The sequence below is a fragment of the Molossus molossus genome, unplaced genomic scaffold (assembly GCF_014108415.1).
Source record: "Molossus molossus isolate mMolMol1 unplaced genomic scaffold, mMolMol1.p scaffold_m16_p_11, whole genome shotgun sequence".
Taxonomy (NCBI): Eukaryota; Metazoa; Chordata; class Mammalia; order Chiroptera; family Molossidae; genus Molossus; species Molossus molossus.
The window spans coordinates 107,423,264-107,438,742 of record NW_023425346.1 but is presented as its reverse complement, the minus strand read 5'-3'; the positions used below and the strand labels follow the sequence as shown (position 1 = coordinate 107,438,742).

At 54.1% G+C, this 15,479-nt stretch overlaps 1 protein-coding gene across 1 annotated transcript in view; it reads right to left on the bottom strand.

Annotated features, from left to right (window-relative positions):
- Positions 1 to 15,479, bottom strand: part of FARP2 (FERM, ARH/RhoGEF and pleckstrin domain protein 2) — a 109,618-nt gene that overhangs the window by 46,182 nt on the left and 47,957 nt on the right. The window contains exons 9-16 of the mRNA XM_036253674.1: positions 14,609 to 14,706; positions 12,460 to 12,574; positions 7,429 to 7,576; positions 5,473 to 5,568; positions 3,064 to 3,227; positions 2,689 to 2,757; positions 1,866 to 1,923; positions 362 to 620 (exon numbers count right to left, since the gene is read on the bottom strand). Coding sequence (XP_036109567.1) covers positions 362 to 620; positions 1,866 to 1,923; positions 2,689 to 2,757; positions 3,064 to 3,227; positions 5,473 to 5,568; positions 7,429 to 7,576; positions 12,460 to 12,574; positions 14,609 to 14,706 — 1,007 coding nt within the window. The remainder of the gene's footprint in view (positions 1 to 361; positions 621 to 1,865; positions 1,924 to 2,688; positions 2,758 to 3,063; positions 3,228 to 5,472; positions 5,569 to 7,428; positions 7,577 to 12,459; positions 12,575 to 14,608; positions 14,707 to 15,479) is intronic.

Below are 15,479 nucleotides of genomic sequence, written 5' to 3'. Positions count from 1 at the left end.
GAGCCTGGGCGACCGCACAAAGGGGCCTGCAGGGCCAAACTGCCGTATGGGCAAGAAAATGCCTCAGAGCCTCCAGCAAAGAAAGAGATGTCTGCCGGGTCGTCATCTATGAACTCCTCGGACACCTGCAGCTGGGTGTTTGTCAATGTGAAAACAGGGCCCCGCCCCGTGCCCTGCTGGCCACACGCGGGCTCCCCCGTGGAGGGGAACGAGCCCATGGTCACATCTCCCTCGTGGTCATTTTTACCAGCAGCTCTGCGCTCCCTGCTGGCCCCCCCTGCACCCAGGTCTAAGGCACCGGGACTCTGCCCCCCAGGACCGCTGGGGCTGCAACTCCTCAGAACATGACAAAACCCAACACCTTGACGCGGCTGGAGCGCAGGGGGCCCGGTGGGCTGGGCCTGCCTCGCGTCGGGGCCGGGGCCTTCCGCAGCTCCGCTGCTCCTCTGCGCAGCCGGCCTCTGGGCGTGGGGAGCCTGGGGCTCCAGCAGGGAGGCGCTGCTGTCCTTGACTTCCGGCCGGCAGGGAGGGGCTGCTGGGGAGGCAGGAACTGAATAGAAGGAGGCATGTGTTGACGATGGGAAACCAGAACTCCTCATGCCCTCAGTGAAGGAGAAGCTCTGGGGATCACAAATAAGAAAAGAAGAAACACCATTTTACAAACCACCCTTAGAAAGTTGCAGAGATAAATGGGCCCAAATGAGTAGGTCCACACATTTCTGTGATAGCTTCCGCAAAGGAGGGCAAGGGTCAGACACTCTTCTACCAGAGACTTGTCACACAGATGACTCCAAAAGGACCAGGATTCGGTTTACGACCCTTACCCTCCCATGTCTTTCTCTATGGAAGTAAACATCCACAATATGGAGAACTCCCATCCCTGAAAATGAAGGTTGCCATGAGGAACTGGAAAAAGGGGTCTTGGGCCTGGCTGGTGTGGCTGGGCATCGACCCTGCACCAAGAGGTCGCCGGTTCGATTCCTGGTCAGGGCTCACGCCCAGGTTGTGGGCCCAATTCCCAGTAGGGGGGCGTGCAGGAGGCGGCCAATCGATGTTCTCTCTCATCGATGTTTCTCTCTCTCTCCCTCTCCCTTCCACTCTCTCTAAAAATCAATAAAGGAAAAAAAGATATACAAATGCTTTAAAAGGAAAAGGAGTCTTGGAGCCATGGCTCAGAGACGATGGGCGGATGGTGCCCTGAGGCCTGCTCCCCAGCCCTGGTCTCCGTGCATCTACTTGTCTCTTCCCATCAAAACGAGAGTCATGTGACCTGGGCTGCTTGGCGACCAGCTAGTTCATTCAGCAACCTCTCTGACTGTCCCTGGTCACACTCTTCTCTAGAACAAGACTGAACGGCTCTTGAGCAGTCCGTCCGACGGACGTGCAGAACCGGCGAGCGCGTGAGGCCCTGGGCACCAGTGACACTGACACCCGCCCCCACGCACAAGCCTTCTCTTCACTCCGGTCCTTTCTGCAGACCAATCCCAGGGCTGGGATTGCTGTGTGAATGATGCAACTAGTTTTAACCTTTTGTTTTTAATCCTCACCTGAGGATACTTTTTTCCATTTATCTTCAGATAGAGTGGGGGGGAGAGAGAAAGAGAGACAATGAGGTGAGAGGAACACATCGATTGGTTGCCTCCTGCACGACCCTGACTGGGGCGGGGGACCGAACTGCAACTGAGGTACATGCCCTTGACTGGAACCGAACTCGTGACTCTCTGGTCCGTGGGCCAACACTCTATCGCTAAGCTACACCGGCTAGGGGGACACACTAATTGTAAGACTCTTGTTACAACATTGCCAGATTATTTCCCAAAAGAGTGCATGCAGCTGATACAGTGTCCATTTGAACCAGGACTCACCTGCTTTGGCAAGTCTGCAGTCAGAGTACGGCCAGACAACTGCGTCCTGCTGTGTCTTCTGCAAACAGAGAACAAGCTGTGAGCGCCCCCCTCTGGAGTCCTGCTGGACAGCGGCACGTGCTGTGCCCCAAGGAAGTGCTCACACAGGAATGTGGCCAAGACTTAACATGCCAGAGGCACCTGACTACAAGTGGGCAGGAGGACAGAAAACAAGAACAGGAAATAAAACACAGATGTTCCAAGACAGGTAAAATGATCCCACACTGAAGGAAAAACCCCACATGTAAAAAAGCAAGGTGAATGTTTAGATTCAAAGTTCACAAACCACATAGAAATGTATGTAAGCTAAGCTGTGCAGACTAGAAACTAAAAGGAATGTCCGTATCTATATACGATAACTGAGCAAAGATATTACAAATTCTTTATCTCAAAAAAATAAACAATTCAAGTGTCAAAATATATGTTTATGTATTTGAAATGATTTTTACTCAAAGGAAGGTTAGCCCTGGCCGCTTTGGCTCAGCGGTTAGAGCGTCAGCCTGCGGTCCCGAGAGACCCGGGTTCAGTTCCCGATAAGGGCATGTAGCTTGGTTACAGTTTGTCCCTAGCCCTGGTTGGGTCGTGCGGGTGGCAGCCACTCGATGTGTCCCTTTCACGTCGATGTTTCTCTCTCTCTCTCTCTCTCCCTCCTGCTCTATCTGAACAAAAAATGGAAAAATGTCCTCAGGTGAGGATACAAAAAAAAAAACAAAGGAAGGTTAAAGAACTTAAAATGTTAATTTTAAAAGCATGCACCTGACCTCCTGAAGCCTGGAGAGCTTACCTTTCATAGGGCGTTCTCTTCATCACACCATCTCTGACATAATCTGCTAGCTGTTTCTGAGTCCTTCCACTGTGAACAAAGGTTCACAGAGTAAAGAAATGGCAGTAATTCGCAGCGTCAATTTTCCACAAAGCAAAGGACAGTGAGACTTGCCCGCCCGTCTCATAAATCTACACATGTTTAAAGCTATGCTCTGTGGTAAGCGTCACCGATTTTCTAAACGAAGCTTTTATTAAATCTGCTTTTCCCACTACCTCCAGTTTAACAGCAGCTGCCTCCTGTGTGTGACTCCCTGACAGGTCCTACGACACTTTTCTGCACCAGGATGTGCCTGCTCTCAGCTCCACAGAGCAGCCGAGTGGATGTGCAGCCCACCTGTATCGGAAGGAGGAGCCCCGGCTGAAGAGGGCGGCCTTGGCCTTCGGCTTCGGTTGGTCGAAGAGTCTGAAGAAGGTGTGATGCTCCACACAGATCTTCCAGAAGTTCTTGCATTCGTCTCTACTACCCAACAAGAACTCCAGTGTGTCCTGGTATGGTCCCTAGAAATAAATACAAAGGTTCAAGTAACTAATTCAAGCATAAAATTTAGGGAGCAGTTCAGATAACAGGCTATTCTGAAGTTAAAAATCAGGAAGATTTTTATTTACTGAAAGTTGTAGATGAAGATGCCTGGCTCCATTTACATTGAAGAGAAGAAAAACGCAGTGTACACATGTATATTCATATACACACAATCACTGTTTAAGAAAACGCAGCTGTCGCATCGCACCACCGCAGACATCCCCGTGGGTCCCCGTCTCCTTTCCCGCAGAGACGAGGCCGCCATCCATGCTGGTCAACATGCTTGTCTGTTATCACTGAACTGTTGTCCTGTGGGGCTTTTGGGGAACGCTTTGGATTTGGATGTCCAGGCTCATGATCACCCCGAGAAAACTACTGCCTTCTCTCAGGGCTGCTCCTGGGAAGGCTGAACTGAACTCACAGACAACGTGTTCCAACCTGGTGATGAGTGTTACCAACTACCTTCAGAAAGACTGACACTCCGACTCCTAGAATGAGAATGACTCTCAGGAATCTAAGTGCTGGGAGACAGAAAGTGCAGCTCTGTCACGAGCAGCACACATGTACGTGGTCCCAGACGTCACGCATCCTGCTCCTCCAATGGATAGCTGTGCTGCTGTCTTGAGCTGGGATTCTTTTCCTTGCCTATCTTTTCAGAGTAACTGCTGGAAACTTTTTTTTTTTCATTTACAGAGAAAACAAGCAGCCTTTTGCTTGCATTTGGTCTGTTTTGGGTGTTCCTTACTCCCTTTCAAACCGGGAAGAGATCTGAATAGCAGATGATGAGGCACTTCTCACAGACAGCCTGCGGCCTGACCTTGGCCAAAGCCCTTGTTGACAAGGTGCCCCGAGAAGGCTCAGGGCCACCTCCCAGGGCCAGGCCCTCACCCCACAGCACTGCAACCCTCCCCTCCCCCAGGCCAGGCCCTCACCCCACAGCACTGCAACCCTCCCCTCCCCCAGGCCAGGCCCTCACCCCACAGCACTGCAACCCTCCCCTCCCCCAGGCCAGGCCCTCACCCCACAGTACTGCAACCCTCCCCTCCCCCAGGCCAGGCCCTCACCCCACAGCACTGGACCCCTCCCCTCCCCTGGGCCAGACCCTCACCCCACAGCACTGCAACCCTCCCCTCCCCCGGGCCAGACCCTCACCCCACAGCACTGCAACCCTCCCCTCCCTGGGCCAGGCCCTCACCCCACAGCACTGGACCCCTCCCCTCCCCCAGGCCAGGCCCTCACCCCACAGCACTGCAACCCTCCCCTCCCCCAGGCCCTCACCCCACAGCACTGCAACCCTCCCCTCCCCCCCCAGGCCCTCACCCCACAGCACTGTGACCCTCCCCTCCCCCAGGCCCTCACCCCACAGCACTGTGACCCTCCCTGCCTCCAGGCTTCCACCCAGCAGGTGGCTCAGCTAATCTACTTCTCATCTCCTAATTTCTTTGCATGTTGTAATTGTAACAATTTGAACATATGTGAATAGTCTGAAGTATTGAATTTTTGCCGCCTATCCTATTGTATGGACACTTTCCCCATTTTCACTTATTTCAGTAAATTCATATGCAATTATTACTTTACTGGCCGACAGTCTCAAAAGAAAGAAATATTTATCTTCTGAAAATCAAGCTCCTTCAGTTAGAGCTATTACAGGGTCAATTTCTGAGTCACAGACACTGGATAATGTGGGGAATGCCCCTCAGCTCCCTGTGGACCAGCTCTACCAGGGGTGGGGAACGTCTGACCCGCAAAATCAATACCAGCTGACATCACACTCACCAAACTGGCCTGACCAAACAGAGCAGGTTAATTTTTAAGTTGGTCATTTTGTATGGCCTGTGAATATTATAAATATCCAAATGGCCCTGCCGAGGACTTGCTGCAGGCTCAGACCACAGCTCACACGTTGCTCTCAGCTCCTTACCTAGAGCACAAAGAGGCTGTAACAATCAGCAGCCTCAGCAGCCTCAGCAGCCCAGGGGGCTGGTCAGACAGGCACATTCCCAGGGCCACCTAGCCCTGCCGAACCCGGACCCCGCCCTCCCACGTTGTACCCTCGCTGGAGAACTGCTGGGTAGACTAGGGGGGCCCTACCAGACCCCAGCCTGAGCACTGTCCTTGCACTCCTGCATGCATTATGCGGCAACGCTTTATGAAACAACGAATGACTCGCTATTCTAGCAGAATACATCCACTGACAGTTTAACAACCACTCAGAGTACTTACATGGACCTCTGGGTAGAGTTTGATAAGGAATCTTTTCCTCTTGAAGCTGAGCTTCCGGACCCGGGACCAGTTGAAGGTGTTGATTTTGGTGGTGCACTGAAAGCCAAGAGATGGACACTCAGCACAGCAGGGATCAGACACGGGCACCCTTTCCCAGGGACTGGGGAGTGTCCGCGTCACGTCCCAGCCGGACAGCACCACACACAGCTCCGCAGTCATATCTGGAGTGACTATGAACTAAAACGTCAATGTGTCTGCTTTAGAAACATAACTTGATTTCTTGATAAGGCTTTTTTACGAGTTATTTATTTTTTACAAATCCTCACCTGAGGATATTTTTCCCTTTTTGTTCAGATGGAGTGGGGGGGGGGGAGATGGAGAGAGAGAAACATCGATGTGAGACAGACACATCTACTGGTTGCCCCCCACACGACCCCAACCAGGGCCAGGGATGAACCGCAACCACGGTACATGCTGTCGACTGGAATAGAACCTGCGACTTCTTGGTCTGTGGACCAACACTCTAACCGCTGAGCCAAAGCGGCCGGGGCGGTAGTCTTTGTTCTTATTGATTAAAACTTAAAAAGGAAAACAATCCCTTCCCTGTCATTTGGGTAGTAGGTTGAGGGAGCAGAAGTGATTCAATCAGCGTCCTGACTCTGGAAGTGTTCATTCCCTGCTTTTCGACTTTTCTGGTCACAAATGGTGACAGTGACTGCACCTGGATTGGGAAGGCCATGTGATTAGAGTTTGTGCCGCTTCCAACGATGACCAGAGGCGGCAGGGGTGGGGGTGGGGCCACCCACTCGAAGGGGCGTGGCAGCTGAAGTTGGCCGCGTGAATTTTATCTTTCTCATCACATTTAGTGCAGGATATAACACAATTAACATTCTAAATTCGAAATTACTTCTTTTTTTTCTGACAGGACACTGGAATTTGACAGCTAGGTAGAGAAAAAGAAAACAACCCAGTCGGTGTGGCTCAGTGGTTTAGCGTCGACCCCTGCACCAGGAGGTCACCGGTTCGACTCCTGGTCAGAGCACATGCCTGGGTTGTGGGCATGATCCCCAGTGGGTGGCATGCAGGGGGCAGCGAATCAATGTTCTCTCTCATCCGTGTTTCTATCTCGCTCTCCCTCTCCCTTCCTCTCTCTCTAAAATCAATAAAGAAAAATAATTTTAAAAAAAAGCAAGCGAGCCTGAGCAGACCAGCCACTGCAGGTGGCCGCTGGCTAAAAGGCCACAGAGGAAAGAGCTGAGAGTCAGGCTTCCAGCTCGGGAGTCCCAGCTGCCATGGTGTGTGGCCGTGAGCAGGTTGCAGGGTCACCACCCCCCGCCAGAGGTGCATGGCTGAGCTCCCAAGAGGGGCACAGCCGAGGGGACAGTTACCCGGGTGGACAGGGCTGGGGAGCCTGTGCACGGTCTCCACACTCGAAGGGTCTGTGTATACAGTTGTCAGACCATGACACCCCAGGCCCCGGGACACACGTATTTAACAAGCAGAACTCGGCGGTCATCTATATGACTATTTATCCAAACACAACCGGTACAAAAATGCCGTGAGACTCCACTGTTTGCCCATGTGGTGCCCGCCAGTATTTGCTGGGGTGTTCCGTCTTATTAACTCAAGGATGACTGCGTCCACTCAGGCCCTCGGGGGCCGCATCCGGAGGCATGGTGAGGGCCCCAGGGGAGGGGCAGAGCCCCCGCAAGGTTCCGAGGGGCGAGCTCTACTTCAACATTACAAGGAGCAGTGGGCCATGACTGGATGCCCAGAGGGGCAGTGGGCTCGTGACAGTGAGGACAAGACGGCCATCTCTCTGCTGGGTGAGAGGTCAGATCAGATGACAAGCAAACCTCCTGCCCCAAGTCCAAGACCTTATTCATCAGAACAAACATTTACCAGTGCACCGCACCGAGTGCAAAGCCCTGCACCGCACCGAGGTTCCTGCCCTACCTGGAACACGAGGACGCCCATGTGGGACACCGCCAGGTTGATCTTGGCCCCCTCCCGGTCAGAAGCCTTGTGAAACCTGATGCCATACATTTCCAACTTCCGGGCCACCTCGAGCACCTGGAAATCCGACTCGGCTGGCGTCTGGCCCCTGTGGTAAAAGACAGTAGGGTCACAACACCGAAAACAACCTGGTCCCGAGAGAAGGGACCAGGGCAGCAGAGCACCGCCAACCAGCCAGGAGGCTCGGTGTGCGGCAGGCCCACAGCCACAGTGCCCGCCGTGCACGGAGAGATCGCCCGCCTGGGCGTCTGCCCTGCGTTTCCTGCTCGGCCTCTGAGTCTGTTCCGACACTGACCGGGGCTGTGCACACGGCAGGTGCCGCTGCAGCTCACTGACCCGCTCAGTCCCTCAACTTTGTGGTCATAAAGTTCAATCTAACCTTAGAATATACTCCTTTCTTGTGTGTGGTTAGTCCTCACCTGAGGATATTTTCTCATTAAAATTTTTTTTAGATAGAGTGGGAGGGAGAGAGGAAGAGAGGGAGAGAGGGAGTAACACTGATGTGAGAGAGACACATGAATTGGTTGCCTCCTGCACAACCCTGACCAGGGCTGAGAATTGAACCTGCAACCCAGGTACGTGCCCTTGACCAGGAATCGAACCTGAGACCCTTCAGTCTGCAGGTCTACACTCACTAACTGCTGAGCCACAGTGGCCGGGGCCATACTCTCTTTAATTTTACCCTTGACAGTGTCACCATGTCTCTCATCCTCCCTTGTCGCCCCTTCCACCTCAGGCCTTCCCCGCGCTACTGTCTGCATCCATGGGTTATGTATATAGAAGATACTCTTACAAGAAGGAAATTATGAAGCGGAATATGAATATTGCCACCAAACCACCAGCTCTGTGCACACACAGGTCTCCACGCGCCACAGGCTGCTTCCCGAGCCCTCCGTGGGTACTCACACGCCCAGGGGGAGCACGGCTCGCGCTGCGCCCACTGCCTCCAGGAGGCGCCATGCTCAGACGGAGGGTCAGCAGCACCCACATTCCAGGCCTGAACCCCGCATTCGGATTGTCTGTTAACAGCTTTCCCCTCCTTCTCACTCCCAAATTCCGAGCTTTTGCCCCTGCAGGAGTAACACAGGGTGTGGCCAGTACCTCCTGTGAGCTCCGCTCCGCCTGACAGACACCCCAGCCTCATTCTGCATGAATCACCAGCAGAAAGGGGCACCGTGTGTAACCTCACCCCTGTCCCGAGAAGCCCAGCCTGGGAGACAGGCTCCCTGTGGACACTGCTGTGGCTCTGGGACTGGTGGTGGGTGGGGCTGGCAGACTTCTGAGGTGCCTTCCTGCACGGCGGGTGTTAAGGGTAATTCCGGCGACTCAGAGAAAGCTTGCATCTCCTTCGGGAAAGCTAGGTCACCCTGGACAGAATGCTTGGAAACGCAGATGTCCAAGGCCGTTCTGATGACGTCTCAGAAGCAAAGACGGGAGGAAGGCGACCCTTTCACAGAGAGCAAACATAGGAGAAGCGCCTGGGGACTGTGGAGGGCGGGGCTCCTGAGCCTGGACCTGGATCTGGCTGCAGAGATTTCAGAGCCTGTATGGAAGGTGCGGACTGGTCACCCCGACCAGCACAATCAAACACGAGACGGCAGAAATGACTGAAAGATCGAATTCTTAAGCAAAAAGGAAGCAAAATTTAAAGATTTGGAAAATTTTCAGCCTTTGCATATTGCAGACAACGAATACCCAGGGTGTGCCCAAGCGACCATCTGGGAGGACATTAGCGGGACTCAGCCATCGCCTTGGAAGTCAGGACCAGGACCATGGGGGGGCTGAAGAAGCTGCCCCATCACGGCCAGCGGGCAGGGACTGGATGGGGTGCGGCTGCCTCCTGCTAGGTTTCAAAGGACACCAGCTGGGGGAGCCCTGCTGGGGTGGCTTGAGAGCAGAGTAAGAGCCGAAGAGGATGACTCGCGAGACCTGAAGCTCAATGTCATCTACCTTGTTAGGTCTGGACTTGCTCAGGACCCATCACTGTTTTCTTCCTGCCCCGGCCTGCCCATGTGCGTGCGTGCGTTTTCATCCCCACCAAAGGATATTTTCCCATTGATTTTTAGATAGAGTGGGAGGGAGGGAGAGAGATACACTGATTAGTTGCTTCCTGCACAACCCTAACCAGGGCCGGGGATGGAACCTGCAGCTGAGGTAGGTGCTCTTGACCGGGAATTGAACCTGAAACTCTCTGGTCTGAGAGCGGGTGCTCTAACCACTGAACCCCACCACCAGGGCCCACCACAGTATTTGGAGGTCAGTCCTCGTCTGGTGTCACAGGCTCAGAGGGAGGGCTGGGCCTCAGGAGGATGGTCCCTGACTGATTCAGAAGCGCCTTTCAGACCGGAGGTTGTCAGGGCAAAGTGAATACAGTGTACATGTCAGGACTTAAATGTGGAGGGAAGGGGAGGTTGTGGACAGAATGACATTGTTCTCCAAAGTCACATGCTGAAGCCTCACCCCAGTATGATGTATCTGGAGGGGGCTTTGGGAAGGTAACGGGGTGGTGCCCTTGTGAATGGGGTTAGTGCCCTTATAACAGACCCTCACAGACCTCCCACTTCTGCTGGGAGGACACTGGGAGGAGACGCTGTGACCCAGGAAGGGCCCCTCCAGACCCGCACCTGCCGGGCCCTTGGTCTTGGACCTCCTGCCTCCAGAGCTACTGAGAGGAGATGTCTGTGGTTCACAGACCCCGTGTGCGGGGCTGGTCCCAGCAGCTCTCTCACCTTCTTCCGCAACCTCAAAGAGCCAAAGAAATACAGTGAAAGTCAAGAAAAGCCTTCTCCAGTGTCCTGCTCGTGATCACAAGGGGTGCCCAGTGGGCCAAGAAGAGAAGTATAAACTACATAAGGGTTTCATCAGGATTTTTTTATCCTCACCTGAGAACATTTTTGCATCTATTTTCAGATACAGCAGGAGGAAGAGAGGGAGGGAGAGAGAGAGAAACATCGGTGTGAGAGGGACACATTAAGTGGCTGCCACCCACATGACCCCAACTGAAGCTGGGGACAAACTACAACCGAGGTACGTGCCCTTAGCGGGAACCGAACCCAGACCTCTCTGGTTGGCGGGCCAATGCTCCATCAGGATTTAATGAAGGTACAACACTGTCTTTAAGAAACCTACATGGCCCTGGCTGGTTTGGCTCAGTGGTTAGAGCGCTGGCCTGTGGTCCAGAGAGACCCGGGTTTGGTTCCCACTAAGGGCACGTACCTCGGTTGCAGTTTGTCCCCGGCCCTGGTTGGTCACTTGGGTGGCAGCCACTCAATGTGTCCCTTTCATGTCGATATTTCTCTCTCTCCCTCCCATTCTATCTGAAGAAAAAATAGAAAAATGTCCTTGGGTGAGGATAAAAAAAAAAAAGAAACCTACATGGGCCCAGCCAGTGTTGCTCAGTGGTCAGAGTGTCGACCTACGGACTGAAGGGTCTCGGGTTCGATTCCTGGTCAAGGGCCCATACCTCAGTTGCAGGTTTGTTTATTTTTTAAAATTTTTTTGGTACATGCCCTTAGCAGGAACCAAACCCGGGACTCTCTGGTCCGCAGGCTGACACTCCAACCACTGAGCCAAACCGGCCAGGGCTCGGTTGCAGGTTTGAACCCTGGGCCCCAGTTAGGTTGTGTAGGAGCAACCAATCTATGTGTCTCTCTCACACTGATATTTCTCTCTCTCTCTCTCTCTCTCTCTCTCCCTCCCCCCCTCCCTCCCTCTCTTCCACTCTCTCTAAAAACCAATGGAAAATATCCTCAGGTGAGGATTAACCAAAGAGAGAACCCTACACAGCCTCTGTGGGTGTCCCTCCTGTATGCACCCCCAAGGCAAGTCTCCAGGAGTCTGCCCTGGGCTCTCTTCCACCTGCTCCTACCCTTCCTGAGGTGACCTCATCTGCTGCAGTGAGACCTGCCCACACCCGAGGCCCACAGAGCCCCCGGCACTGCTGTCTGGTGGCACGTCCGGGTTCGGCCCTGGCTGTGTGTCTTGGCAGGAAGGGACCCTGTCCCCAGGGACAAATCCTGAACATACAACCATCTCCTTTGGACTGGGTGTGACCCTGGAGCCTCACCTTCCTGCCACCAGCAAAGGCAGCACCCGAGAGACACTGAGCCCGGAGCGCCCAGGGAACAGCCCGTGCTGTAAGGGGAGCCCCGGCGCTGAGCCCGACACCGAGGTGTCAAAGCATCGTGCCCGAGACAGCGCTCTGCCCTCGCTGTTTCACCACGGGAAAGGGGCCACATACACGTCATGCCCAGCGTGTAAGGACCACGGGCCAGTTGGCGAAGAGCCCGGTGCCCTCGCACTGGCAGCCTCCAGCCAGGGGCTGGCACTCCCACGGTGCCACTGCGGCCGAGGCTGCAGCCTCCCGGGCATCTCCACCTCCCACCCTCACCGCTGCTCCCGCTGAGTGGGCCCTGCCTGCCATTCCCGCGCACGGCCTGTTTACGGCAATGTGTATGCGCACCCGGCCCTTCCGATGCAGGCACAGGAGTCCTACTGGGGGTCCCTGAGGCGTGCGCCTGGTCTGTGTGGTTCAAGCTGGCTGCACCTGCTCGGAGTGTCTGACCGAATGGACAAGCAGCTCACAAGCTCTTCACAAGGTCAAGGCTGAGTCAACCACAGTCTGCCCCTTGGCCAGGTCACGGTCACCTTCACCTGGTCAGCCACTGCCCGTGCCCACATCGCTCTTCAGTCTGTCCTGCTCCAGTCTGTCCCCCGGCGCCCCTCACTTCAGTCCAGAACACACACCAGGGGCTAGCGTGGAGACTGGCACCTCAGCAGCGCGCCGAGCTCACAGCAGGGCCCCTCTGTCACCAGTGAACAAGAGATTAACACCCAGAGTGCCTGTCCTCACTCCTCCCGGCCGACCTCTGTTCAGCGGTTCCCAGTGGCCTGTGCTGCGGGGACGACGCCTCCCTGACCCACGACAGTCATGGCCCAGGGACCGCGGGCCAGCGGGGTTCCGGCACTCACGTGTGTGTGCGATGGAATTCCAGTATCTTCTCCAGACAGCGCTCCTGGTGGGGCAGGTACCGGTTCACCTTGAGATGCTCGCGGTCCAGGGTCTCCTCGTAGTCTCCTATTTCCGCTGAGATGAGGCAGACAGGCAGAAATTTTAATTTTCAAATAAAGAAAAGTACAAACTCCTATTATTTTACTAGAGATGTAGGATAATTTTTTTCTACTTTTAATTTGCGCACCTGGGAATACAATGCTCAAACTAAAAGTAGAAAAAGCAGTCCTAAATCTGCAGTAAGGTGAGGAGAACTTTTGAGTTCTGGAGAACAGAGATGCAGGTGAGTGACCCCGAGAGCAGACGCTGATGTGCCGGTGAGTTTCACGCTTGACCCAAAAGTTGTCGAGACTCCTGCAACCAGGGGGAGGCGTTTCATTTGTTTCAAGATAATGTATTTAAATCATTTTTTTCCTTCAGAGCCTCTCAAATTCTTTAGGAACAATGTTTCTTTCTAACTTATGTATTTTCAGGCTCTAACTGTTTTAAAAGGAGTCAAGTCCAATGATATTAAGCAACACACTTCTTTCTGTCCCGAGACAACTTCAAACTCGCAGGGAAGCTGCGTGGAACTGCCCTCCGGAAGGGATTTCCCACGACCAGACGTTCTCCCACAGCCGCAGCAGCACCGCATCCGGACGGCCCTGACCCGCCTGGACGCCGAGCCCAGCCCACTCATGCTCTTCCTGCCACCCGACTACGTCTTTCACAGCCAAGGGCCCAGCTCGGAATCATGGCTGCGTGTGGCGGTCAAGTCTCCTCAGTGACCTCCAGTCTGGGCGGCACGGTTCCGAGGTGAACACCACACTTGGACAGATCATTACGACACCTCTGAGCTGTGCCCAGAGCCTCACTCGCTCGAGTGGCCAAACGAGTCTGCACTGAAAAGCCTCTGTCACCTGAGGAGACTGCAGGCCAAATTAAAGACAAAGAAGTCACGCTGAAAACCTGTTCATGAGAATCAACAAGTCCTATTGCGCAGAAGAAAACCACCATTTATAAAATTCGCTATTTGGGTCTTGGCTGGTGTGGCTCCGTGGTCAGAAGGGTTGTGGACTCGATTCCAGCAAGGGCATGCGCCTGGGTTGCAGGTTCGCTCTCTGGCCCCAGTTGGGGCGTGCGCAGGAGGCAACCGATAGATGTTTCTCTTTCTCCTTTCCCTTCTCTCTAAAATCAACAAAAACATATCCTCAGGTGAGAATTAAAACAAAACAAAAAAATCACTATTTGAAGTAGGTGTGTCAGGGGAGAATCAAGTCAATTACAAACTGACCCACACACTTATCAATCCCCAAAGCTTCTGAAACGTCCCACAGCATGCTTCCTGTGGTCAGCTTTCAGAAACACAAGCTCTTCGCCAGGAAGATGGGCTCAGCCATGTCCAGAAGCAGGTGGGGCCCCTGCCCCCGCTCCACCAGCTGGGTGGAGGCTAGCACAGCCTCCCTGTGCCCAGGGCCTTCTCACTATCTCCCCGTTTTGCTGTTGCTAATCCTCACCTCAGGATGTTTTTCCATTGATTTTTTAGAGAGAGAGAGTGTGTGTGTGTATGTGTGTGTGTGGTAGGGGGGGTGTGTGGAGACAAAGATAGAGAGACAGACATTGATTGGTTGCCTCCTGCACCTGCCCTGGCTGGGAATTGAACCCACAACCCTCTGGTGAGTGGGCCCCGCTCCAACCACCGCGCCACACTGGCCAGGCCCCGTTTGGTTTGAAGTAACCACAGTCCTTCACACTGCTGAACCCCTCTTGCTGTGAGACACCGGGATGGGCTTTCTTTCTCCGCAGAGTTCAGTGCCGACCAACCCACCACCCAGGAGCTGCGACGTCCACCCCAAGGAGGCCTCTTTCTGGGGTGCCGGGTCGGGGTTACTGTCTGGCTTCCAGACCGAAGAGGTTTTGGTGAAGCGCGTGAGGGCACGAGGGACACCCTGAAAGCATGCAGGTGGGGCCGACGTGGGCCGAGGGCCGGTCCCCGCTGGGGCTTCTGCCTCCAGGAGTTCCACTTTGCAGAGGCTGGTGTTCAGTCTGTTACCAAGTGTGCACACTGGAAGGCCCGCCCATTCTTTCACACTCACGAGCCCCGCCGCCCCCACGCTGGTGGACACTCACACTGCAGCAGGTGGGACGTGAGGAGGGCCGCCGTGGTGTCCGTGCAGGTCAGGCGCTCCTCCAGCAGGTCTCGCTTAAGCTGCAGGGCGAACAGGTACCTGCGAGGGAATTCACAGGTCAGGCGAGCAGCTGCCAGGCTCTGACACCCTCCCAGGCTCCATTGCGGGGCAGCGCAGCACAGCACCCGCCAGGGGGGGCCACAGACCCTCTTACTTTTGTCTCACACACAGCTGCACCCACCACCTTGGGACACAGTGGAAATGTCCAAGGAAGACACAGCTTAGAACGTGAACCTTGTGAACAGACTGATCTTTCTTGGCTAGAATCTGAGGAACAGGGACTCCCGATACCACTGGGGAGAATAACTAGAGAAGCGATCTGAGAATGTTCATGTTTCATTCCTTCCATCCACAATAACCACTGAGCACAGACTGTGCTCCAGGCACTGTTCCTGGACCTGGAAATACACGGGAACAAGACAAGCCGTCTTCCCCAGTGGAATTCACGCTCTAGGGTGAGCTCTGTAAATGTACTGCTTCTCTTAAAATTTGAATGTGTGCACCCCCCGGGGGGAGGAGGGGTGGGAGAGGTGCAGGAGGGTACAGGGGTGCATGAAGATTTGGCTTGGGGTGGTGAACACACAATACAGTGAGCAGAGACGTGTTGTCGAGTCGTGTTCCTGAAACTTGTATAATTTTGTCAACCAGTGTCACCCCAGTAGATTCAATAAAAAGGAAATAAAATGTATGTATCCCTTAGCTCAGTAATTCCAACACAAGTATTTCCAGAGTTCACAAGATATGTGGATGTTTATTTGCAGCATTTAAGAGAGAAAACTTGGAAGTAACCTGACGCGCACTATAAGTGCAAG